Raw genomic sequence first — 25,236 nt, forward strand, 5'->3', positions numbered from 1 at the left:
GGCATGGGGCGGGGGCCAGGCTGGAGGCCGGCTGCCGGGAAGGGGGGGATTCCCTCCTGCCCCGAGGGCGGGTCTCCCTCCGAGGAAGGGTCTGCGGGGATTCCCTCTCCCTCCGGGTCTTGACTTTCCACCCGCCCCAGCCTCGGAGAGGCCACCACTAGCTCGGCGCCCTCCAGGCCCTTTGGAGGTGAGGGAGGTGGGGTGAGGTGGTGCCCGCCCCCCCACCGGCTCCTCCTTCCCCCCAGTCCTCCCCTCCCACCACCCTCCCCCCGAGCCGGTTTGTCCCTCCCCTCCCTTCCCCTCCTTCCCCCCGCCGCCGCCTCCTGCCGCTGCCGCTGCTTTGGCTGCTGCGTCATACGCCCCAGAGCTGCCGGGACGGAGGGGCTGGGCCTGGGGACCCCCCGGCCCTTGCCTGCCCGCCCTCCGACGCCCAGACGTGCCCTCCCCGCGCGGGGGGTTCGCCTCGGTCTCCCACGTCTGCCTCTGCCCGGCTCCCGGCGGCCCCAGCTGTCACTGGTAAGGAGGCGCGGGAGGCGCCCATGGGGGGGCAGGGAGCCGGGGGTCGGCGCGCAGGGCGCGGGCGGGAGAGCCTCGCCGCCCAGGCATCGGTTCGGGCTGGGCCGACTCAAGTCCCCTCTCGGACTCGCCGTCGTGGGGAGTAGAGACCGGGACTGGGACACGCCCCCCTCCCCGGGCACTCAGGGAAGTTATCTAACCCGGGGGCAGGGAGCCCCGTATTTAACCCGACATAACCTGGCGTCAGGATGATTGTTCTGAATGAGACACGCGGGCCCGGGGAGGCAGCCGTTTCTGTTCTGGAAAACATTTCCAGAAAAGCTCCCAAAACACAGATCACCTCAATTATGATACCTCTAAACAGGAGAAGGTGACAGAAACTGAATGGTAACCTTTGCTTCTGCAACCATCATTTCTCCTAAAATCTCAAGGCCAGGATATAGTATCCCAGGGGAGCTCTGGAAGCTGGGAAACTAGAGAACTAGGTTGGGGGTGGTGGGGGGTGTTAGGGAGAGGAGAGCCAGTCACTAGAGTTGGAAAAGCTGGAGTCAAGAAGCTTGGGAGGGGTGCTGTGTGGTTTCCTATCCAGGTGTCTCGGGTTTGGAGACTGGGAGCACAGCTGCTTGAATCCTTGAGGCAAAGAAAAATGGGGAGTTTCTCAACATTCATAACCTCCTCCCATCCCACTTCTGGCTAGGCCCCCCCCAGGATGCAATGGCACAGCCCCCCCGGCTGAGCCGCTCTGGTGCCCCCCCACTTTGGGACCCAGCCTCCCCTGCTCCCACCTCAGGCCCCAGGCCTCGACTTTGGGAGGGTCAAGATGTGCTGGCCAGGTGGACGGATGGGCTGCTATACTTGGGGACCATCAAGAAGGTAAGACATTTGACCTCTGATCTATTGCCTTTTCCCCATTCTCCTTATGTAGTTCTGATTCCTGTTTCATCCCCTGTGCTCATCCATTCCAGGTGGACAGTGCTCGGGAGGTGTGTCTGGTCCAGTTTGAGGATGATTCCCAGTTTCTGGTTCTATGGAAAGACATCAGCCCCGGTGAGACCCTACAGGCCCAAGTGTGTGCATGCCATGGAAAGCAGAAATCTGGCGTGAGGGATGGGAAGGGGGCTTAAGCACAGGCCCCGTAACACTGTGTTCCCTCACAGCTGCCCTCCCCGGGGAGGAACTTCTCTGCTGTGTCTGTCGATCTGAGACTGTGGTCCCTGGGAACCGGCTGGTCAGCTGTGAGAAGTGTCGCCACGGTGAGAGGGCAGGACACCTGAATGGTCCAGCTTGTCCTGAGCCTTCTAGGCTGCCTCTCAAGTCTTCCCTCCACCACTGGTCCTTTTGCCACCTGTCCTGAGTCCCCAAGCCACTGCTCCGGCCAGTCTCAACTCTGTAATCTCACTCCCTTCCAGCACAGGGAGAAACAGCCATGAAATGGGGAGGTGTGAGCTTTGTAGACAGAGGGTGGTTCAAATACACCCTTTTCTAACCGTAAGACCTTGGGCAAATCCCCAAACCCCTAGGAACCTGTTCCCTTACCTGTAAAATAAGGGTAATTCACCCACTACAGCTGGATCATGGTAAAGGATGAAATGAGGTGGCCGAGACTCCTCCTATCCCAGTCGCTAGCACACACAGGTATGCAGTGCAGTAAGTGCCCTACCATCAATATTATCGTTATTCAGCTTATCACCAGGACTGCCACGTTCCAAGGGCCCCAGCCCCTGGAGAAGGAGAGGGCACATCCTGGGTCTGCCGCCAGTGCGTCTTCGCCATTGCCACCAAGGTACTTACTTTCCTGAGGGAGCCTCCCATCCACAGTCTCTCCCGAGCCTTTCCGCCCCCCCACCCCTCTGAGGCAGCCTGCCTGTTCCCTCTCTGCAGAGGGGGGGTGCACTGAAGAAGGGCCCCTATGCCCGGGCCATGCTGGGCATGAAGCTGTCACTGCCATATGGACTAAAGGGGCTAGACTGGGACGCTGGACATCTGAGCAACCGGCAGCAGAGCTACTGTTACTGTGGTGGCCCCGGGGAGTGAGTAACGACGGGGGGGGGGGGGTGTTTGTGGGGGGGTTTGGGAATGGGTGATGGAGTGGGGTGGGAGGAATCCCAGGGAATGGAGGAGAAAGGACAGGACGAGGGGAGTGCTGAAGAGGGCAGAAGTAGGTGGTGAGTAGGGTGTGGGGCCGTTCAGGCGGGGGCAGTGTCTGGAGGTCACGAGTCCTGTGCTGCCCCTCAGGTGGAACCTGAAGATGCTGCAGTGCCGGAGCTGCCTGCAGTGGTTCCATGAGGCCTGCACCCAGTGTCTGAGCAAGCCCCTCCTCTACGGGGACAGGTGAGACCGGAGCCCTCCGGCTCTGCTCCCTCGCTCAGTCCCCCACGATGCCTCAGCTCCGTTCTCTCCCCAGCCTCTGAAGCTTGCCTCCCCTGTGCGCCCTGTCCTTGTTAGTGAGTCCTCCATAGCCTGGTATCGTTTTCTTGTGTAAGGTGTGTTCTCTCCCTCCCTCCCTCTTGCCCACTTCCAGGTTCTATGAGTTCGAATGCTGTGTGTGTCGGGGGGGCCCTGAGAAGGTCAGGAGGCTACAGCTTCGCTGGTGAGCTAGCACGACCTCAGCGTAGGTCCTCTCTCAGCACCCCCAGGATTTCACCCTGTGTGCCCCAACCTCCCACCTAGGGACTGTAGGTTTTTGCAGTGCTGCCACCACCTTGATAACTCAGTATTTCTCCAGGGTGGACGTGGCCCATCTTGTCCTCTATCACCTCAGCGTTTGCTGTAAGAAAAAATACTTTGATTTTGACCGTGAGATCCTCCCCTTCACCTCTGAGAATTGGGACAGTTTGCTCCTCGGGGAGGTAAGGGGTGGTGAAGCTTTGGGGGTGAGGGTGGAACAGAGGAGTATAAAGAATGGGGGAAGGGAGAGGGACCACTGCTCCCCTGATCTCCTTTACTTTCCCCTTCCCCAGCTCTCAGATACTCCCAAGGGAGAACGTTCTTCCAAACTCCTCTCTGCTCTCAACAGCCACAAGGACCGGTGAGTTGGAGGGAGGCTCAGAAAGAGATGTGGATATGGAAGCTTGGGAGGGAAGGGGCTGCAGCCCACCTGGAAGTTCATCTCTGAAAAGGATTGAGTAATGGCATCAGAGGGGCCCTTTATTACTGCACTGACCCTGTATCATTTCTCTCCTCACCCCAGTTTCATTTCAGGAAGGGAGATTAAGAAGAGGAAATGCTTGTTTGGTCTCCATGCTCGGATCCCTCCCCCTGTGGAGCCCCTTACTGGAGATGGAGCCCCCACCAGGTCACTGGTCCAGGGAGGATGGGGAAATTCTCAGGGTATTAATGGGGGAGGCATATGTATGGAGATGGGGAGGTCTTTGGGGTGTCCGGGAGGGGGCTGGGGGGATAAGGAGGCCTCTTACAGCTTCCCTTCAGGGCAGGGCCCTGGGGGAGGGGTCTCACGTCCCCTGGGGAAGCGCCGGAGGCCGGAGCCAGAGCCCCTGAGGAGGAGGCAGAAGGGGAAAATGGAGGAGCTGGGGCCACCCTCAGCAGTGCGCAATCAGCCCGAGCCCCAGGAGCAAAGGGAGCGGGCTCGTCTGCAGAGGGCACTGCAGGTACAGGGGCAGGGGGAACCCCGTGGAGCTAAATGGTGGTGTGGGAAGGAATCAAGGATTATCTCTCAGTCCTTTGCTCCTCTTTCTAGGCCTCAGTGTCTCCACCACCCCCCAGCCCTAACCAGAGTTACCAGGGCAGCAGCGGCTACAACTTCCGGCCCACAGACGCCCGCTGCCTGCCCAGGTCAGTGCTCCTTCACCCTCCAACCAGTTATGTACCCCTAGAATCTCTCCTCCAGTTGTCTACATCCTCTGGACTTTCTTATCCAGAATTATTTTCCATCTCCCCCTTGGCTACCCACTTCTTATCCTAGAGAGACTTCCAGAACCAATGTCTGATCCCTAGTATTCTGGGGATGGGGATTCCTTGGGGCTGTTTGAGCTCTGCTCTTCTCAGTGGGAGAGAGTCCTATTCCCCGGCTTCAGGTCCTGACTTTCCCCCTCCCCAACCCCAGCAGTCCCATCCGGATGTTCGCTTCCTTCCACCCCTCTGCCAGCACCGCAGGGACCTCTGGGGATGGTGAACCCCCAGACAGGTGAGATTTTTTCCCTTTACCTGTGCCACCCCTCTTCATGTCTGTGCCCTTAAGTTCCTCAGTCTGTAACCTGATTTCTTTGTGCCTCTGATCCACATGTGAGCTCCATTTTTAGTCAGTCCTTATCTGCATCTGGATTCACAATTGCCTTCTCTCCCTAGGTCACCCCTGGAACTTCACATTGGTTTCCCCACAGACATCCCTAAAAGTGCCCCCCACTCGATGACTGCCTCATCTTCCTCAGTCCCAGCCCCCTCCCCAGGTCTTCCTAGACGCTCAGCACCCCCTTCTCCCCTGTGCCGTAGTTTGTCTCCTGGGACTGGGGGAGGAGTCCGAGGTGGGGTTGGCTACCTGTCCCGAGGGGACCCTGTCCGGGTCCTTGCTCGGAGAGTACGGCCTGATGGTTCTGTGCAGTACCTGGTTGAGTGGGGAGGTGGGGGCATCTTCTGAACAGCCTGCCTCTGCCTACCTCCCCATTCACACACACCGGCACTTTCATACCCTGACCTCTGACCTCACCTACAGCTGGGATGTACCTGGGGAGGTAGGGGGTAGTTCTCCCTACTGCCCAGGCTGGAATCCAGGTTGGGGGTTGGGGAAGAGGCTCTCTTCTCTACTCCCTTCCTGATTCCTGACCCTTCCCCCATCCCTCTTCCCATTTCCTTTGATGTTATTTTGTTACAGCTTTTTAAATATTTTTTAAAATTATTTAACCCCTGGGGATGGAGACTGAGGAGGGGAGGAATGATAAGGATCCCAGACTCTGTATGATTGAAATAAAGGTAAATAAACAAATCTAGCAGCCCTGGGTCATTCTGGAAGATGAGAACACAGGGACTAGCAGCAATTCCAGTCTTCCCAACCAAATTCACATATATGACAAGGAAAAAGGCAAAAGGCAGAGAAAACCAAAGATAGGATTTATTAGGGGCCCAGTCATCACCTGGAAGTCAAAGGGCGTGGAAGTATACAAGGGGAACATGGCAGAAACAAGGCTCATCACGGTAGGACTGTGCTGGAATCGGAAACTGACTCTGTAACCTGGTGCACCCAATGCAGGTATGGGGCATTCCCCTGCTCCACAGGCAATGCAATCACCTCAGCCACTTCGTAAGGGTGCACAGAACTGTGAAAACATGGGGGATCACTCAAAGATCTACCTTAAAGGGGCCCACCACTCCCTCAGACTGCCCAGCAAGTGCCACCCTCACCGCTACCCACGTCAAAGTTCTCACCGAACAAAATCTGTCAAAGCTGGAACCATGGAACTTCGGGTTTTAATCATCTAAGAGGCAAAGACAAACATGACTGAATCAAGGAGTGGGGTTGATTTCAGGATCTCAGATGAGGGAACGGGGTCAGGGTATTGAGGTTTCATTGGATGGGGAAATGTTTCTCACCATCAGCACCTCATTGTCCTCCTCAATCTTTCCTTTCCACTCATAGCTGAAAAGGTCAGGGAGAAAATGTTGAGGGAGCAAAGATTGCCCTCAAGGAAAAGCACTGCCAATCAGCCCCTAGAGTTAGGCTAACCCCCCAACTCCTATGACTCACATGGATGTAATCTGAGGGATGAGGTTAACGCAGGCTGCCAGGCGCTTCACCACCACAGCCCTGAAGGTGAAGAGAAAGCCCCATTCAGAACGCCCCATGACTCGGATTTTGCACTGGCAGCCCAGAGACAAGGTTCCAAAGCCCGAGGTCGGGCAGGAAGCTGCGGGAGTGCACTCTTCTCTCCCACCCCCAACTCTCTCCCGTCATGATCCTCCTTCCTCGCTCCACACTGAGGTCCCCACCTGGCGATCTCCTTGGCGACCTTCTCGTTGGGGCAGGTGACAAAGGCTGCAGAGACCGAGCCGGGAACATAGCCGGAGCTCGGGGCGGGCGAGGGCTGGGACGGGGGGCTTCCTGAAGCCATGGACAGCAGAGCTCGGGGTAGCAAGAGAAGGCGGGAGGCCACAGGCAACAGCGCCGGCATCCAAAGAAGCGACAGGAGCAGAGCGGCCTGAGAAAACGAAATGAATAGGGTGTCACCCCACAAATAGCCGAGGAAATTGCATCTCGGGAACCCTTCACTTGGATAGACAGGCTCTGCCCTCCCAACTCCTGCACCCCGAAGGAAAAGCTGGGAGAGAAACTTGGGAAATTAAGGCAGACTCGGTTTTCACTCCCTCCTCAGGAGCCAATCCCTAGGATTTTGGGTGCGGGTGGTGGTTGAGGCTTCGAGGACCGGAAGGGGCGGGGCCGGTCACTCACCCCTCCGCCGAGCAGGATTGCGGGAACCCGCTCCCCCCTCATGCAGCCTATGCTGGTAGAGGAGGGTTGAATATCAAAAACCGCACGTAATGCCGAAAAGGGACCCCAAACCCAGGAAGGGCGGCCTCTTCTTACCTGGGCAGCACCCACGTGATAAGAAAACAGCACACACCACGTGACAATAGAAGCCGCACCCGAACCTCCAGAGCCACCCAATCCTGGCCCTCACGTGGCCCAGTTTGCCCCGCCTCCTGTCGGGGGAGGAGCGAAAGGGAATTTGGCCAATCGACAGCCGGATCTGCGGACGTGCACGGAAATGGCACGCTCGTTTCCGTGTAAACCGGAAACGGCCGATTGCAGACTGAGGAGAGCCGCAGCGGCCTTCCGCTGTCACGTGAGGGGGGCGGTCTCCCTCAGGCGGCTGTACCTCAATGAGCTGCGTGAAGAGGCCAATCGCAGGCCAGCCCCGCAGGCCACGTGACGAGAGAGCTCGCGCTAGAAAGGGGGAATGGAGACCCCGCTGACTCGATGCGTCAGGTTGTGGAGTGGGGAATCATCCTTAAACCCCAGAATGTGTCCAGTTACAGCCCCTACACTGTTCCCGAGGCCTTAAGGAGTGGGAGGGTCTGAGAAGATTGAACCTCAGGGGGTAAAGAGAGCGCCCCCTGCCTCTTTGGTTAGGACTGACATATGCCTAGGTTGGGTAATGAACAACGAAAATCGAGAAGCCTGCTGTCCCTGAGCAGGGGATAGTGATTAGGCAGGGATGGGCACGGCAAGACGATGGCTAGGTGGGAAAAGATTCATTTTAAAAAGGACAGAGTGAGACCCTGTAAATGGGATAGAGGATGATGAAAATGGGGCTGAGGACAATTCAGGCTTCTTAATTGAAACCCCAAAGGTCAGGACAGACTGGTGGTGAATGCGGAGGGGGGCGGGGAGCGAGCTTTAGGTTGGGGATATGGAGACACCAGGAAGTAGTGATGGTGCTTTTGTCCCTTACCCCTCCCCCTCCTATTTAACTCTCCAGGACTGGTATACCTCTGAGTCTTGGGTCTCCTTCCCTTAACCCATCCCCCTAGGAGCCAGGACCTGTCCTACATAACTTCCCAGGGGCCCAAGCACATCCAGTGACCCAAAAATGGAGAGAGGGGCCAATGAGAGGAGAGAGAGGTGGGAGGAGGCAGCAGAGAAAAGGCTCTTGCCACTCCCCCTACCCAGTGTTCCCCCTTCTTTCAAGGTTTGGGGGCCTCCAGAGTCTGCGTGACTGGGCGTTTATCAGAGTTCTCTCATACCTGTGTCTCTGGGGATGGGGTCTCCCTGAGATCTGTCTTTGGGTTTGGAGTTCATTTCTGAGCTAGATCTCTGTAGGGCCTTTCAGTATTTGCAGTGGGATATTTCTCGGGACCGGAGTTTCCATTTTGTTTTGGGAGTTTCTGTGTTTCCAGGACCTCATCACTCTGTGAGGTCTTTCAAACTCTTCTTTATGAGTTTGGGGTCTCTGCATTCTACATCTCTGAGCTACATGAGTGTCTCTCCCTGTCCCTCTCCCTTCTCCCCAATCTCAACCCCCAGGTCTGGAGTTTATCTCTTGAGTTATCAGTCTCTTGAGTGCAATTTCTTTTCTCTGAGATACAAGTCTGGGGTCTGGTATCTCTCTCTGGATAGGAATCCTCTAAGAGCTAATTCTAAGTCTGGGTTTTTTCTGAATCTGGATCTCATCTTTTTCTTTAACTCTAGGTCTCTGATCTTGGTTCCTGAAATCACCATCTGATTCTGGAGTCTAAGATTTCTGTGGCTGTGGAGAACCTTTTTTGAAACTGGACACTCACATTTTGACCTCTGACCCTTCTCTCAATGGGGGATCTGGGGTCTTTTTTTTTTTTTCTGAGATTGGGGTCTCTTTTCCTCTAGATTTTGGGTTTGTGTCTCTGATTAACCCCCTGTCCCCGGGGTGGGCAGCTAGGTATCTTTCTCTGTGGGTCTGGGGTCTCTCAGTCTCAGGATCTGAGGTCTACATCTTTAGAACAGCACTCTCTCAGTCTGGTGTGTTTTTGAGTCAGGGGTCTCTCTCCCTGGTTCTCCCTGAGTAGGGGTGGGGGCTGCAGAGTCTCTCTCTCCTCCTCCTCCTGCTCTCTCCTCTCTCGCTCGCTCCCCCGCCCCCCTCTCTCCCTCTCTCCCTCTCTCTCTCTCTCCCGGCTGCCGCTGCTGCCGTTGGCTCCTATTCTCCTCCTCCTCCTCCTCTCTCCTCCTCTCTGCTCCTCTCTGCTCCTCTCTCCTCCTCTCTCCTCCTCCTCCTCCTCCACCTCCTCCTCCTTCTCCCCCTCTCTCTCCCCCTCTTTCTCTCTTCTCTTTCTCCCCCGTCCCCCCCGCCCCCTCCCCCCCAGGCCTGATGAGCAGGTCTCGCGCCTCCATCCATCGGGGGAGCATCCCCGCGATGTCCTATGCCCCCTTCAGAGGTACGGTGGGGAGGGGAGGGGGAGGGCCAGTGGGGGGGGCAAGAGGGGGAGGGGCAGGGGCGGGGGGGGGGGGGAGCAGAGCCGGGGCCAGGGAGGGGAGCAGTTGAAATGGAGGGAGAGAGAGGAGGACCGAGAAGGCAGGGATGGGAGCAATGGGGAAGGAGGGATTGGAGGCCAGAGGATAGGGGTAGATAGGGGCCGGAGGGGAAAGGAAACAGGCTATGAAGGGGGCTGAGGGGAACATGATGAAGGGGAAAGAGACTGCCAGAAAGGGTGGGAAGATAGAGGGATAGGGTTGGGGAAGAGCTGCAGAAATAATTTGGAGGTGGGAGCTGAGAGATGAGGAAAATATTAAGGAAATAGAAGGAAGTCTTAGGAGAGGGGCTAGGAGGGGGAAATGAAAACATAGGGGTGAAAAGAGAAGCAAAGAAGATGGGGGGTAGAATACAGTGAAGGGGCTCAGAGAATGGTAGGGGGTTGAAAAAGAGAGGAGGATGGAGGGAGAGAAGAAGGGGCCAGATGGAGAGAGAGGGAGGCAGTGGGGGGTGGGGGGAATGGAGGGTCCAGATGGAGGGAAGAGAGGAGAGGGAATGGTCTGGGGGACGAGAGACCAGGGCAGGGGGAGGGCCAAATTATGTGTGTGTTTATTGAGGGGGGAGGGGGCAATAGAAGTAAGATTGAGTGATGGAAGTAGAGGGCAGGTTAGGACCCTGCCCCAGACTCTGACCCTCCTTAAGGCCTTTGACCAGTGAAATGTAACCCCAGGGGTCCTATCCGCCTCTTCACTTCACCACTTTTTACCCCCCTCCCCCACCTCCAATCCCTATTACCATTCCCCCTCCCTCCTCTGGTGTCCATCACCTATATCTTTCCCCCCATATGGTGTCCGTTCCTTATATGAGTCCCCCTTCTGTCCTTCCCTTATATCAGTCCTTTGTCTGGTCCATTCTTTCTCCCTCTCTTCTATCTGGTAGCTCCCTTATATCTCTGCCACCTCTTCACCTGTCCTTCATGACCCCCTTGTCTTAGTAACCTATTAGGTGCACCTCATTTCCTCTGCCCCGTGTCCACTTGGGCTCTTCTGGTATATTCCCTTGTCTCTAGGGATTTACTCTCATTTCTGCCTTCTTTTCTCTTGATCCATCCCTATGATTTGTCCCCCAGCCCATTCTATCTCTACCCCATTCCCCGGCTTGTCACTCCAAGTCTGTGCCTACCCACTTTCCCCTAATACCTCAGCTCTTACCACCCATTCCTCTTTTCTTGTCTCCTCTACTTCCTGGGCTGTTGGAGATGTGGGTGCAAAGATGCAGGTTTTGATGGTTGGAACAGGACCTAGAAGACATCCCCATCTGAGCCCTGTGGGACTTCGTATCCTAGTAAATTTTTCCCTTTTCTCAGCTGTGTTAGTCTGTCTCTTGCATCTGCCTCCCAGAATCATCCTTACTTAAGTCTAGACAATATGTGTGTGTGGAGTGTGTGTTTCCAGAGCTGCTTCTAAGCTAAGTTCCCTGCAGCCTTCCCTGCTCCCAGGAGGAAGGTGTCCCCTGAACTCTAACCTGCCTCCTTGGGGCTGCAGCCTGAACCAACCCTTCCCAGAATGATTAGATGTATCAACAGATTTCTCCTCTGGAAGTCCTCAGAGTCTGAATGCAGTGGGCATGTTGCCTGCAGCGTGTGCAGTCTCAGAGCCTAGGGACTGGTGATCTCTGTATCTAGAGGGTATCGGACAGAATCTCTGAGATGGCATTGCAATAGTGAGTCTCAAAGTATTGGGGTTTCTAACTATCTGTATTCTAGGGGTTCATCTCTGACTCTGATCTGCAGGTTGGATAAATCTGAAGAATATTTTTGTAGACAGAAAGGGGTAGATTTTTCAAAATTTCCTACTCAGGGTATTCAGTTAGAATGAAGCTTAACGACCAGTTCTTTTCCTGCACTATACCAGTGATTATTTTGTAAAGGTGACAGAATTTGATTTTGCTTCCTCTAAATTGTTTCTCACTGTGATACCTTAAACCTATTTTCTATCACTTTGATGTCACCAATTTGATTTCTTTCTTACTTCCATAGTGCCTGGTTCCCTGTGTCCCTTTGATGGTGTGTGGCATTGGGATTTAAAGGAGAGACAGTTTACAGGGATAGGGGTGAGGGAAGAATAGCTAAGTTGGGTAAGATGCCCCTGGGGGCATCTCCAAGCATGGGCAACGCTTGGTCTACTGTTTGTCCCCATCCCCAGCTTGAGCTTTTGGAGGCCCCCCTCTCTGTCCCAGGCCTGGATCTTCCATTCTTCCTTCCCCTCTTTCTTCCTCAAGCTCTTCACTGTACCTTGGAGAGGTTTCTCACCTGTGGAGTCGGCTTTCATCCTATCCATGGAGACTAGGTGAAGAGAGGGGGCAGTATCGAATCTTTGATCTCTGGGCATGGAGCGGGAGAAGAGATCAGTTCAGTCTCTGTTATTCAAACAAAGGCATGTTTCCTACCTCCTCACTCTCCAGCCCTTCCCATAGCCAGGTGTTGACATATCCTCCCCCTACCACCAGAAGAACCAGAACTTTCCCCAGAGTTGAGCAGGGTTGGGCTAGAGGAGGAGGGAGCTCAGAATAGAGGAGAGGCAGAAGGAGAGGCCCTCTCCTGTCTCTGACTTTGTGAACAGGTAAGCTCCCTCATGTCTTCTCTTTTCCAGATGTTTAGCTCTCAGCATTTCATGCTCAAATGTTCCTATACCCCTGGCCCCATCCTTCTTTCCCACAGCTGTGTAGCTTATCCTCTCACTCACTTCCCTCCAAGTGCTTGACTTCTGCAGTTATTTGGATGTCCTCCCTCTTCCCAGTCCCCTGCCACCACCATCTCTGTGTGCTTTTCTTCTGCCAGTTCTCCTGCACCCTCCATCTTTCCATTTTTTGGATATGGATGGAGAGCACCGCCACTTTTCTCTGCCTCTGAATGTGTACCCTCTCTGTCATGATATAATCCCCCTCCCTGAACCACCCCTCTGTATTTCTTTCCTGCAGTCTACAGAGCCCCCATGTGAAGTGATTTCCCCTCCCCTCTTTCCTCCCAGATATACAGGCTTATCTTCTGTTCCTTTAATTAAGTTACCATGTGCCTAACCCCCATCTGTGATCCCCAAGGTGGGTGGGGTCTTACTCTCCCACTTTGTGGACTCTCTTCTTGCCATTTTGGGCCTCTGTCTCCTAAGTGCATAGACCCTTCCTTACCATTTCTGTGTGTCTCTGTCCCCCAGATGTACGGGGACCCCCTATGCACCGAACCCAATATGTTCATTCCCCATATGATCGTCCTGGTTGGAACCCACGGTTCTGCATCATCTCGGGGAACCAGCTTCTCATGCTGGATGAGGACGAGGTGAGCAGAGTGGGAAGGTTGGGGAAAGACCTCTGGGTGGTGAGAGACACAGAGAAGGCAGAGAAGAGGGAAACATTTGCAAGCAGTCTGAGGAGGGTGGCCACTGAGATTTGGATTGGGATGTGCAAAAGTGCAAGCATCCTCTCACCTTGGCCAGGGGATCTTTCTGGGCCATGTGCAGTGTTGGAGAGGAGATGTGGTTCTGAAGACTTGGGGGTGGCTCCTGTTGTGGCCCTGCCCATATTGTGGGATAGGTTAGGATGGGAAAGGGAAACTGAAGGGCTTGGAGAAGGGGTGGCAAGAAATGGGCATTGCTTTGGAGGGATCACCTCCCAAGTGGTCCTCGGGAACCCTCTCCTGTTCTTCCCCCACCTCAGCAAGACCCATCACTCACCACTCCCAGGCCTGCCCCCCATCACGTGAGGAGTGGGAACTGAGGGAAACCGGGACCAGGAGGGGGCCAGAGGGTACTAGGAGAGATGACAGAAGTCAGTGGATCTTGGTGTGGATGGTGGTGAAGACTGGGAAGGTGCCCAACCAAGGTCAGCATTTAGAGAGACCAGGAGGGCTTTCACCAGGGACATCAATCAGGAAAGAATATAAGGGAGGAGATGCCTGGGGAATGAGGGGAACTGGGAGCAGGGGACATTTTCTAGAGAAGTAGGAATGGGAGAGGGGTAGGGACTAGCCAGAGTATGGGAGGTGGGGGCCATGCTGGGTCATTAGAGCCAAGGGAGTATGGGTTCTGACTGGGCACTGGGTCAGCAGTGGAGGACCCATCAGAGGAAACAGGGTACAGATATGAAAGGTGGGTGCCCAGAGGTGTGATTCAGGGAGTTGGGGGTGATTTGGGGGACCAGCTTTAGAGAGATAGGTAGCCTTGGAGCCCAGTGAGGTGGTGAGAGGTGCTCCTGCCACTGTTGGGGAGGATGTGGTGAGGCAGGGCTAGGAATTGGTTGGGGTTAACCAGGGTTTGGAGGGACCTGAGGGGCAAGGGAGAGTGTGCAAAGGCTGGCTAGAGCTTCCAGGTCACAGAATGAAGTCCAGGTGTCTAGGGGAGGACATGGTGGCTTTAAAGGAAGAGGTGGTTCAGGAGTCCAAGTTTTAGGCATTGGGGGGCATTTGAGTGATTCACTAGTGGTCTTGACCAGGTTGTAGGGGGTGTGTAGGATCAATTAGGGGAACTGGAACCAATAAGAGTGGGGACTGTTGTGAGGATTGAGAGGGTGGGATAACGAAGGAATGACAGAGCTGGGCACAAGTCCAGGGGACCAGTGGCCAGCAAGCTAAGGGGCAACCTGAGCAGAGCAGCCAGAGTCTGGAGTGGAAGGCTGTGGGGGTGGGATGGGTAGGTGAGCAGTGTGTAGGGCTACAGGGGGCTGGAAGTAGGTGGGTTGTGGACCTGGAGCTAGGGACTAGCAAGGTGGGGTGGTTCTTGTAGGGGTGGAGAAGATTGGAGGCTTGGAGCTGGGAATGAGGCTCAGGGAGAGGGAATGGCTCAAGAGAAGGAGGCACGTGAAAAAGGTTGAGTGGGGGGCAAGGGAAGGAGATGAAGGGTGGGGGAAGGTGACCAGGCCCTTTGAGGGGGGCGGGGAGGTTGAGTCCCAGTCTGGCCGAAAGCCAGGCCGTGGGAGGGAGACAAGCTGTAGATCCTGATTATAAATGCAGCTTCTGCTACCCCCGTGACAGGCACGGAGGGAGGGAAGGTGGTGAGGGAGGTGGGAGGTTGGGAGGAAAGCAGGGAGAATGGAGGAACTGAAGGTCAAGGGGAAAGGGGATTACCAGAGTAGCAGACTCCTGTGGGGTTGCGGGAAGAGCTGAGTCGGGTTTGGGAGAATTTCCCGGAGGGTGTTTCAAAAGAAATGGAGGGAGGAAAAAGGAGGATGGACGGGAGGGAAACGAGGGAGAGAGACTTGAAGAGAGAGGGGAAAGAGAAACCGACTCATCCCAAGACACAAAGAGTGTGCAGGAGTAGGGGCCAAAGGTGGGCAGGCCCGGTGGAGAGGGAGGTTCATCCTTCCTTGGTGGGGGAGGGAAAGAGGAGGGACGGCCTGGGCCAGTGAGGTCTGACACCCCCCCGCATCCCCTAGATACACCCCCTTCTGATCCGGGACCGGAGGAGCGAGTCCAGTCGCAACAAACTGCTGAGACGCACGGTCTCCGTGCCGGTGGAGGGGCGGCCCCACGGCGAGCATGGTACGGCGGCCGAGCAGGCTCTCGTGCCCCGGACAGTGGCGGGGAGAGGGCCGAAGGTGGCCGGGGCTGCAGGGGCGGGGGGAGTCGGGGAAATGAGGGAGCTGTCAGGGGGTGGGAGGAGGAGGAGACAGTCTTTCATCCTGCGAGTGGGAGCCTGGAAGGAGAAGGCGCCCTCCTCTGGGATCTGGAGCGGGACTGGGGCTGTGGGTGAGAGGCCCCAGTGGTCTTTGCTCTGTTTCGCTCCCTTTTTCCTCTCCAGCAGCGAAGTTTGCCTGTTTTCCTGGTGCTTGTAAAAATAGTCTCCTTAGATCTTTAGCTTCCTGTCCGAGCGTCCCTGCCCCTGCCCCTCTCCCAGCCCTTGGTCTGGGATCGTGGAGAGAATGACCTAGTTCCTGCCCTCCCCCCCAGACCTCTGCCCCACCCCCACGTTCCTGATTCCTCTTCTAGACCTTCTGGCCTGTGGGCCCTCCCTCTTTTCTTGCCCCCTTTTCTCTTCAACTGCTTCTATTTTCTGCAATTCTGTCACCCCCTTTCTCTTTCTTTCCTCTCCGATTTCTCTTATTTTCCCCATCCCTCTTGATTCCTCTGTCGCTCCCGTTTGCTCCTGGTGGAACTTCATCAGACCCCCCACCCCCATGATCTCCTTTCTGTCTGTCTGTAGAGCTATCTGCTCAGTCTGTCTCTCCAACTCTCTCCCTCTCTCCATCTGTCTCTTCCCCTCCCTCCCTCTTTCTGCCCCCCCCTCCACCCCCCTCTTTAGTCATTTAAAAAAAGATTTTTGTCTTCCTGAGAAGTTCGCTTAAAAGGTTTCCATGGGAACAGTGAGGGGAGATGAAGGCAGAGAACAGAGATCTGCAGCCAAGGTGCAGAGAGACGCCCTCAGCCCCCAGAAACCCCCTTGTCACTGACCCCTACCACTGCATTCCCCTTCCAAGAGTAGGGATCCAGTTCCTGCATCCCTCCAACCCCTGGTTACCCCTTTCTTCCACCAGCAGACCCTTCCCTCAGGTATCCAGGCTCCCAGTTTCTCTTCCTCCAAGAGATCCAGTGGCCTGTCTCCATCCTTTAGCTCCCTATATATAGTCCTTTTCTGATAGGCCCAGGTCTCACTGCCCTTGGGGGCCAGCTCTGGGACCCCGGGTGGGTGGGTGGGCCAGGATGTGTGTCATTGTCATGGAAAGCTCTGACCATGGGGGTGTGTGGATAGCACATTTCTGTGAGGCAAAGCCAGGTGCTGGTGGTGGTGGTGGTGGTGGTAGTGGTGTGTACAGAGAATGTGTGTGATGTCTGTCACATCTGTGTGTGTGTGTGTGTGTGTGTGTGATGTCCATGTCTGGGAAAGATTTGTGTGTGTGCACATGTGCATACCTGTGTGTCCAGGCCAGAATGGTCACATGCTCACGGAGCATGTTTATCATATGTAGGGTGGTTGATACCTCTGCCCACATAGGATAAGGAGAAAGATGGGGATTGAGTCCTCAGGGTCTGGGGTCTCCAGTGTGGGTCTCCGTTGTGTTTTGGGTGGGGGCATCCCTGTGTGTTTGGAGTTGGGGATGGTATATGGAGGTTGTTGTGTTGGGGGTTCAATAGGGGTTGGAAGAGGGTCCTGGAGTATATCTAGTTGGGGGGAGGGTCTAGTGAAAGAGTTGATAGCTGGTGAACGTTTGGGGTTTTCAGGGGGACATGGAATGTGTAAAGGGCATGGAGAATATGCAGGGACATAGGGATCTTTAGGGGCTTGGGGGCCTGGGTCCACGAAGGTGTGTGCTGAAGCTGTGGACGCTGGAGCCCAGGAGAGGTCGCCGGACCTTTGAGGGGCATTGGAATCCAGGGCTCCTCCTCTGCTGGGTGGAGCCGCCGCCCCTCGTTCCCTCCGCGGTTTTGGTGGGGGGTCCTGCTAGGGAGGGGATGGTGGGAGGCCCGGTTGGTTTGGGGGGTCCCCTCGCCCCCCTCCCCCGTCTCTCTCGCGCTGTCTCCGGGCGACGGGGCTCGTGACAGAGGCGGCCACGGCAGCAGCGGTCGCCTAGCAACGGCGGCGGGGCCCGGGCAACGGCGGCAGCGGCGGGAGCGGCGGCGGAGGGAGCCGTTCCCGCGGCCGTCACCGCGCGGCCGTCCCGGCCGTCCCGGGCCCCGCCACCGCCCCCAACGCGCCGGGCGGCGCGAGCCGGGCCGCGCCGCCCCCTCTCCTGCCGCACCCCGCCCCGCCCCCGCGCAGGGGCGGGGGGCCCCTCCCCCACCGGGGACCCCCCCCGACCCCCCCAGAGGGCGGTGCGAGGTAAGGGCGGGGCCGGGCGGACGAAGAGCGCGCGTGGGGGCGGGGGCGCGCGTGTGCGTGGGCTTGGGGAGGGGGGTGGGGAAGCCGCGGCGGCGGCGGCGGCGGCGGCAGCTGCTCCCTCCGCATGTTCTCGCTGCATCTTCCGAGTGGGGGGAGTTATGGTAACTGGAGGGGGGCAGCGGAGGTGGGGGATCGGGGACCGGCTTCCGGGGGGCCAGGGTCGCGAGCACGCGGGGGAGGCCGGTGTGGGATGGTCTCGGAGACCCTTGGTGGAGACGGCAGCCCGTGTGTCCGTGTGTGTGTGTTCGTGTCCATGCTCGTGTCCCCCGTGTGTCGATGCCATGTGTACCCGGGGCCCAGTTCCTCATGCACCGTGTGCAAGCCTGTCCTGTCTCATCGTGCCTCTGTCCGGTTCCTGCCTAGGAGGCCGCTGGGCCGGCCACTGGCCATACTGGTACATGTCACCTCTGACCCTGAGCTTGCATGTCCCTGGTTGGGGCTCACCTCCAGTCAGTCTCCTGTGTGTAGGGATGTGTGGCAGCATGAGCAAGATTTTCTCTGTCCCTGGTGGCAGGTGTGTGTCTTTGCATGTGTTCCATCATTGGCCTGGGTATCTGTGTCAATCCCAGCACGGGTGTCCAGGGCGTGTCTGGATGTGGGTGGTGTGCAAGTGGGGGAAGGAAGTGAGAGTGTGTGAGTGGGCTTCTTGGAATCCTACTATGTGTGAAACACCTTTGGGCTGGGCAGGTGTGAGCCCCTGGTCTGTCTGGAGTGGGGACAGAAAAGGTGTAAAGGAAAGGAGTGGAGAGAAAGTGGAAAAGTGGGGAGAAAGGAGGTGAAGAGGAATGAGGGAGGTTTGGCTAGGATAAAAGGAATAGCTGGAGAATGGGAATGTAGGAGATACTTGATCCAGAATGAGGAGAAAAGAGGATAAGAGAGCTTAAGATGGGGAACTGGATAGAGATGGAGGGAGACCGGGTCTGGGAGCTGGGGAGGAGGGGTGGGGAGAGCAGAGAAGCCTGTTAGTAAAGCTATCTGAGAGAAGTAAGGGGCAAGATGAGAGAGGGCATTGGTTCATGTAGGCTGTATAGGATCAGGCTTAGTTGGATGAGGGATGGCCACTCAGGCATGGAGGCTGGCTCATGGTGAGGCCTGTCACCATAGGGACTGTCATTAGAGCTTCCTGTCCCCAGCACAGAGTTTTGCCCCCCATTTCTCTGCTCTCTCCAACTCTGTTCCTCATCCTGCTCTGGCAACCTCCCTCCTTGGCTCCCCTCAAGAGCTGCCAGCTGGGTATGACAAGGAAGAAAGGCCAAAGGGAAGGTTAGGGATCTGGCAGATTGGAGGGCAGGGGGAGATTCTGTGGATGATGGCAAGATTAGAGAGGTTGGAGAGGCGGGAGTCCAAGCCCTTGCGGTTTGTGTGTGAGAGTGCAATTGTGTGTGTACACGGGGTGTGTACATGTGTGGGTGTGTGCACAATGCCTGTGTTACGGGTGCGTGTAGGTGGCTGTTATGTGTGTGCATGTGTGTATACATCGTGCAGGGATGGGACATGGAGACCCAGGATTGCAGTGTACGCTGACCAGGTTTGCTGTGTGTGTGTACACGGGTATGTGCTGTCTTTTCTGTACATGCCACTGCATGCAGCTTTCATAACAGAATGTCCTGTATTTCTGTCACTCTTTTCTCTACGTGTTTTTCTTTTTTGTGGTAGTGAAAGTCTCTGTAAGCATTTGTGTATGTGGTCTCCATGTACCTGTGACTTACGTGTGAGTTCATGGATCTTAGTTCCTGGTAACATGTGTAAGGTTATGTTACTTCCAAGAGCCAAGTAAACCAGTTAGCAAATTTGTTCTCTTTCTGCCAATTCTTTAGTTCCAAAGCAAAATTTTAGTGGATTTAAAGTTAGTCTTTGTGCCTTTATTAGAGGAGCTTGCATATGAAAGTAGTGCCTGAGTTTGGTTCTTTGGAACGAGAGTGAGGCAACCATACCTAAAAAATGCAGAGACTAAGAAAAAAATATCCTGACCTCTTAGATGCATTGTTGAATGTGTCCTAGAAGGGTAATTGATGCATTTGCTCCTCGTTTTTTCCTCCTTGGGAGAGCAGTCATGGATGCCTGCATTGGAATCAGACAAGGGCTGGGGGAGAAGAAGGTTGTCCTGAGATGGAGTGGATGTGGTCATACTTCCCATGTGAATGAATGGTGTTTGTGCTTTTGGGGTACCAGGATGCCTTGCTGTGGTTGGCATCACAGTATACTCAAGCATCTATCTTAGAGGTTAAACCGACTTTGTGTATGTGCGTGTGTTAGGGTTTAACGTCCATTTCTGTAATGTGCTGCCCACATGATTGCCCAAGGGACTGGGGCCACACGTCCACACCAGCAGCTCTCATGTGGGTGTCTGGGTCGAAATGTGTACTCCCCTGTTGCAGTGTTCACATATGTTTAAGCATGTATCCCATGGAGTATGTGGGCCTCAAGGTCTCAGAATGTGGATCTGTGGCACCCCCGTGCTCACAGTTGTCTGTATGTCTCATAAGCACCTAGATCCCTATTTTTTGTATTGTGGTTATATACACGTACCCCCACAGTTCAGTGTATGTTTCTGTGCTCTACACATTGTTCCCAAGGGTCTGGCAAGGGTCCCTCTGTCATGGGGCCCACGTTTTTGTCGGCAGACCTTCTAACACCTGGGTTTTAGAGGCAAAGGGAAGCTGGAGACTGATTCTAGGGCAAGTTGCTGGTGATTTGCAATTCTGGGAGCAGACAGTGAAAATGTAGCTGTGGTCCTCCCTTGTTCTGGAACCTAGAGAGTTAACAGGCAGCTCTTCCGGTCCCCCCCTCCCCAGCCTGTAGCTTCTTGTTGCCGTGGAGATGGTAGCCCCGCCCCTGATGCAGCACCTGCCCCCCCATTGGCTGCAGTGGTGACTGTGGGGCTGAGGGGGGAGCCCAGGCCTGGGCAGCCATTCTGGAGCTGGAGCCGGAGCTTGGCATCCCCCCACTTTCATTCTCCTCTAGCCCCTTGGCCCCTCTAAATTCCCTGGCAGCAGAGCCTCAGCTTCCCTCCTCGAGCTGCCACCCCTCTAGACTCTTGGCAGTCTGAGCTTCATCCGCATTCTCTTCCCCTCCTCCTCTTCTCCCTACCCTCACTTGGGAGTCCCCTGAACCTCCACTGCTCATCCTCCCCACTCCCTGCCCACTCCCCCACTCCCCTGCATTCTTTTATTTTTCTCTCCCTCCTCCTTCCCTTCTGAGTCCCTGCCACTGCAGTGCACGTGGAACCGGCCCCTTTTCCCCTCCCCCCCCATCTGCCCCTTCCTTGGATTTTCTGTCCCCAGGCTTCTTTTCCTGCCACTCCTCACAGGTCTCTTCTAAGACGTCCCCCTCCAGACCAGGGAGGGGGTCATGGGAGGCAGCCCTGGCTCTTCAGACGGACAGGGGTTCCAGGAGAGGGGAGCAGGTGGAAGATGTGCCCAGCTGAGGGGAGAGGAAAGCCTGCCTATGGGCAATGACCTTTAACCCAACTTTCCCCCCCAGCTAGCCCCTTCCTGGGGGGGTGGGCACCAAGGACCTAGCTTCCGTGGATCTTTGGTGTCCTTTAATCACTGGGGTTTTACTGACCCTCTCAGCCATGCCCTTCTGCTGACTGCCAGTCCCAGTCATGGGCCTAAGGCCTCCCACCCCGTCCCCCTCAGGGGGCTCCGGCTCGGGTTCTTTACCCCCTCCTTCCCGCCGCCAGCCTCTCAGCCGCCGCTGCTCTTCCTGCTGCTTTCCGGGGGGTAGGTGAGGCTGGAGCTGAGGGGCAGAGGGAGGTGGGCGAATGGGCTGGGGTCAGAAGTGGACACCTGGGCTAAGAGCGACCCCTCCCAACCTCCCTCCTGGCTCTTTTCCCCTCTCCAGAATACCACTTGGGTCGCTCGAGGAGGAAGAGCGTCCCAGGGGGGAAGCAGTACAGCATGGAGGCCGCCCCCGCTGCGCCCTTCCGGCCCTCGGTGAGTGAAGGCGCCTGCCAGATGTGGCTCAGCTGGGCCCCCTCCCCTCCAGCCCCAGCTGAAGCCCCAGCATTCCAAGAAAGGGGGCAGGAGGGAGAGAGAGACAGAGAGAGAGTGCACTTGCCTCTCCCCACCTCCTTGGTTTCCCCCTCCTTGGCTCTGTCCCCCTGCTTCTCAGACCAGACCTCCCACCTTCTCCAAGCTGGTGTGTGTGTGTGTATGTGTATGCGTGCGTGTGCAAGCTGGTGTGTGTGTGTATGCGTATGTGTGCATGTGCGCCCGCTTGCACCCGATGGGAGCAAAGGAAGACAAATTGGTAGCAGGACTCCAATCTCCATTTCCTCATCTCTAGAGACTTCCCTTTTCCCCCATCCCACTTTCATCCAGGGACTCTTTACCAGCTGAGGGCTGAGTAGGTAGAACTGACCCTGCCCCAACCCACCCATATCCCCATCTCCCCCCACCCCAGCAAGGCTTCCTGAGCCGGAGGTTAAAAAGCTCCATCAAACGCACGAAGTCACAACCCAAACTTGACCGGACCAGCAGCTTTCGCCAGATCCTGCCTCGCTTCCGAAGTGCTGACCATGACAGGTATGGGGGCTGGGGTGGGTGGGGTGAGTTGGATGCAATATAGGGCAATATAGGGGGTTCTTGGGTGAGATTGGAGGGAAGGGGGTTACCTGGGTGCAGAGAGTGAAGGCCCTGGATTGGCTGAGGGATGTTTTGGGCCAGGGGACAGAATGGAGAAGAGGCAGCAGCAGGAGAGGGGCAAGGTGCAGGGAGAGGACAAGCAGAGAGGCAGGAAGGGAAATGAAGGTGAGGCCAAGGAGGGACTCTTCTGGCCAACAGAAGGATGGGTTGTAGCCCAGGACTGAAGGAGCTGTACAGGACAGAGAAGGAGTAGAGGAGCCTGGAGGGAACATTGAAGGAATCCAGGAAAGGGGACAGTGGGCTGGTAGGAGAGGGAGCAGTGTGACCTAGGGAGAAGGGGTGAGAGGGGATGGCAGCAGGTTGGAGTGGGGCTGGGGCTGGCAGAGTCCACTGGAGGAGGGAAGGGGAGCAGGAGGGAAGGGGAGGCTGGGACAGGTATACAGGTTGGCAGAACAGGGAGGGGAAGCTCTAGGGTTAATCATGGACTGAAGTATGAGGAAGAAGCCCTCAGAGAATTTCGGAGGGTACTGTCTCTGAGGCTGGGGTTGCAGGAGATCTGATATTTGCTTCTGTTGTCTGCTTCTTGGGGTCCCTCTTTGGGTTTCCCTTTACCCAGTCACTCCCCAGGGAGAACCCTGTCCTTCCTTTTCCCCCATGTCTGGCCGCCCCCAGGATTGGGCAGGTAGGGAGGTTGGGATAGGTGAGTCACACCTTCCCCTGCCCCCTCCCATGTCACCAGAGCTGGATTTGGGCCTTGCGGGGGGGGGGGGGTGAGGGCATGGTATTCCTGGCCGCGGGGGCGGGGGGGGGGGGCCGGGGGAGCGTCGTGCTGACGGCAAAGGAGCCCAAGATGACGGGGCTGCTATAAATAGCTTCATGGAGGCTCCCACACCCGAGCTCCCCCTCCTGCTTTCCTACTGCTCTCCACTCTTCCTCCCCTAGCCATCTCCCAGCCGCTCACTATCCCATCCCTCTGTATTGTGTGGCCCGTCATCCGTTCCCTCAGCCCCCTTTACCTTCTGTTGTCTGGTGCAGTCTCTGCTTGTCCCCCCATCTCTGTTCCCATGCCCATCTTTCCCGCTGCTCCTCCTCATCTTCTCTCACCCTCTGTCTTTCTGCATTCGGCTTTGCCCCCACCTGCTCCCTCCTGCCCTACCTCCCCCTCTTCCCCAGACCCCATTTTCCAGCTCTTCCTTCTCACACAGCTTTCCCCTATTTCTTGTGATTTACCCTCCTTCTTTCTTCTGATTCTGAGAAAACTTGTCCTCTTCTTGGATTCATTAATTCTTTGAATCATTAAATGTTTTTTAGGTACTAGCTGTGTGCCAGGCCCAAACCAACATCTTCTTTTGTACTTTTGGTTCTTTACTTCTACTTTCCCCCCCTTATTTTGAGGCTCTGGTTTCAGCTAGAAGTCCCATCTAGAAGTGCCCCAGGCCCACCTGTTCTCTTTTTTTTCCTACCATGATCTATTTCTGGGTTGAGATATTTCCAGGTGTCCCCAGTCCTCACAGCCCCTTAGGTGTGAATCGGTGGGGTAGGGGCTTCTTAAAGGGTTCTGGCTTCTCTCACTTTGCTCATGTCTTTCCCCAAGGATAGGTCAGCTCTCTTTCTGTCTGTGTCTATATGGGAAGGGGGTTCAGAAGGCTCTTTCCCCAGGTATCTATCCTAGAGTTGGCCCCTGGGTGTATAAGAAGAGTGAGGCCCTGACCCTGTGGTCTGACCCTTCCCTGCCAGGGCCCGGCTGATGCAGAGCTTCAAGGAGTCACACTCACATGAGTCCTTGCTGAGCCCTAGCAGTGCGGCCGAGGCCTTGGAGCTCAACTTGGATGAAGATTCCATTATCAAGCCAGTGCATAGCTCCATCCTGGGCCAGGAGTTCTGTTTTGAGGTACTGAGTCTAGTGGGCTGGGGAGGGCAGGAATGATGGAGGGTGAGGGCACGGAGGCCTGGAGAAAGTGGCACAGGTGGGGATGGTAAGGAAACAGAAACCTCTGGGGCTGGGAGAGAGGAGGGTAGGCCAGGGGGAAGACATGGCGATGGGGTGTCGGGTGCTTAGGAGTCACCTCCCCTCTGGAGCCCCATCTCAACCGCCCACCCCTCTCAGGTAACAACGTCTTCAGGAACAAAATGTTTTGCCTGTCGTTCCGCGGCCGAAAGGGACAAATGGATCGAGAATCTACAACGGGCAGTAAAACCCAACAAGGTATCGGGAGTAAAGGAGACACAGACAGCATGGGCAAGGCAAAGGTCAAGCCACAGGGGAAGCTGGGGGCCTAGGGGGCAAGGTGAGCTAAAGGGAAGGGAGGCTTGGGGAGGAGGGGACCTGGATGAGCAGGAGGTGACCCCCACTTTTCTTTGAGTCCCCATTTCTTTTACCATTCTTTCTGCCTCATGGTCTGTTACCATAGAAGTCATAGATTTGGAGCATTGATCCACCTTCCCTGTGGTGCCCCACCAACACCCTGACAGCTGGACACCTAGCCCCTGCTTGCCACGGGAATGGGGTTTATATGGCAATTAGATGATCTCTAAAGTCCTTCTGGCTCAGAAATTCTACAAGTCTTTGTTCTTCCCAAGGCTTCTATTTCCTAGGAGAAATGCTCCCAGTTCCATCAGCTCTTCTCGAATCCCAGGTTCCAGTGAGCTCATAGTCCTGGCAACCCTCCTCTGGGGGAATCCCTTGTTTTTCATTGTCCAGAACTAGACCCAAGAGGCTGGATGCAGTCTGACCCATGCAGAGTCCAAACACTGTGTTCTCTTTATGCAGCAGTATCCCCTGAGCTTGACTAAGACCTTGTGGTCCGCTGCATCCCCCAGGCCCTTTCGCACTAACTCTGCATATAGCCTCACCCATCCCGTATTTATACAACCCGCTTTTTTTGTTTTTGCTATCAATCTCTGATTGTCTTTGGAGGGCTCCCCAGTTCTCCCCTTCAAATTCCATCTTATTATTTTTGGTTTATTCTTCGAGCTTTTGAAATTTTTCCTGATGCTGATTCTATGAGCCACCATCTGTATTAGTTGTCTAGGGCTGCTATAACAAATTACTACAAATTAGGTCACTTAAAATGAAAGAACTTTATTCTTCCACAGTTTAGGAAACCAAAAGTCCAAAATGAAGGTGCTGGCAGAACCTTACTCCCTCGGAAGCTCTAGGAAGAATCCTTCCCTGCCTCTTTTTGTTTTTTTTTCGTTTTTTCTTCCTTGCTTCCTGATAGCTCCTTGACTTTACAGCTGCATCTGTCCAATTTCTGCCTCTATGTGCCTCCGGTTTCTAAATCTCCCTCTGCATAGAGAAATGAGGCATTGGATTCTCTAATCCAGGATGAATACATCTTAATATGAGTAGATCAGCAAAGACCCTTTTCT

The 25,236-nt window shown here is 55.6% G+C and overlaps 3 protein-coding genes across 7 annotated transcripts in view; 2 read left to right on the forward strand and 1 right to left on the reverse strand.

Annotated features, from left to right (window-relative positions):
• The first annotated feature begins 10 nt into the window (after positions 1–10).
• PHF1 (PHD finger protein 1) lies at positions 11–5,455 on the forward strand. Of its 4 annotated transcripts, none has more exons than XM_045866702.3 (15): positions 11–516; positions 1,214–1,389; positions 1,482–1,563; positions 1,674–1,769; positions 2,199–2,299; positions 2,398–2,546; positions 2,752–2,847; positions 3,038–3,106; positions 3,242–3,365; positions 3,477–3,544; positions 3,707–3,811; positions 3,935–4,124; positions 4,214–4,308; positions 4,583–4,660; positions 4,822–5,455. In XM_045866702.3, exons 2-15 carry the CDS (start codon positions 1,231–1,233, stop codon positions 5,108–5,110), a joined length of 1,701 nt encoding a protein of 566 aa, XP_045722658.1. In that variant the 5' UTR covers positions 11–516; positions 1,214–1,230; the 3' UTR covers positions 5,111–5,455. The 4 variants fall into 4 exon arrangements, with proteins under 4 accessions (XP_045722658.1, XP_045722660.1, XP_045722659.1 ...); XM_045866701.3 differs by having other exon boundaries at positions 13–516; positions 4,580–4,660; XM_045866704.3 differs by lacking the exon at positions 3,935–4,124.
• A 103-nt stretch (positions 5,456–5,558) lies between these two features.
• On the reverse strand, positions 5,559–7,206 carry CUTA (cutA divalent cation tolerance homolog). Of its 2 annotated transcripts, none has more exons than XM_045866706.3 (6): positions 7,052–7,206; positions 6,457–6,665; positions 6,215–6,274; positions 6,061–6,106; positions 5,896–5,945; positions 5,559–5,786 (listed from the first exon to the last, which is right to left on the reverse strand). In XM_045866706.3, exons 2-6 carry the CDS (start codon positions 6,636–6,638, stop codon positions 5,660–5,662), a joined length of 465 nt encoding a protein of 154 aa, XP_045722662.1. In that variant the 5' UTR covers positions 6,639–6,665; positions 7,052–7,206; the 3' UTR covers positions 5,559–5,659. The 2 variants fall into 2 exon arrangements, with proteins under 2 accessions (XP_045722662.1, XP_064453538.1); XM_064597468.1 differs by lacking the exon at positions 7,052–7,206 and adding an exon at positions 6,917–7,050.
• Positions 7,207–7,334: 128 nt separating this feature from the next.
• Positions 7,335–25,236, forward strand: part of SYNGAP1 (synaptic Ras GTPase activating protein 1) — a 33,246-nt gene continuing 15,344 nt past the window's right edge. Inside the window, exons 1-7 of the mRNA XM_064597469.1 lie at positions 7,335–9,375; positions 12,623–12,744; positions 14,835–14,940; positions 21,122–21,213; positions 21,683–21,804; positions 23,602–23,755; positions 23,972–24,070. Of these exons, the coding sequence (XP_064453539.1) occupies positions 9,309–9,375; positions 12,623–12,744; positions 14,835–14,940; positions 21,122–21,213; positions 21,683–21,804; positions 23,602–23,755; positions 23,972–24,070 (762 nt within the window). The 5' untranslated portion in view covers positions 7,335–9,308. The remainder of the gene's footprint in view (positions 9,376–12,622; positions 12,745–14,834; positions 14,941–21,121; positions 21,214–21,682; positions 21,805–23,601; positions 23,756–23,971; positions 24,071–25,236) is intronic.

This window comes from Mirounga angustirostris, unplaced genomic scaffold (genome assembly GCF_029215605.1).
Source record: "Mirounga angustirostris isolate CCGP_5_RB_7025 unplaced genomic scaffold, mMirAng1.0.hap1 SCAF_8, whole genome shotgun sequence".
In the NCBI taxonomy this organism is placed as follows: Eukaryota; Metazoa; Chordata; class Mammalia; order Carnivora; family Phocidae; genus Mirounga; species Mirounga angustirostris.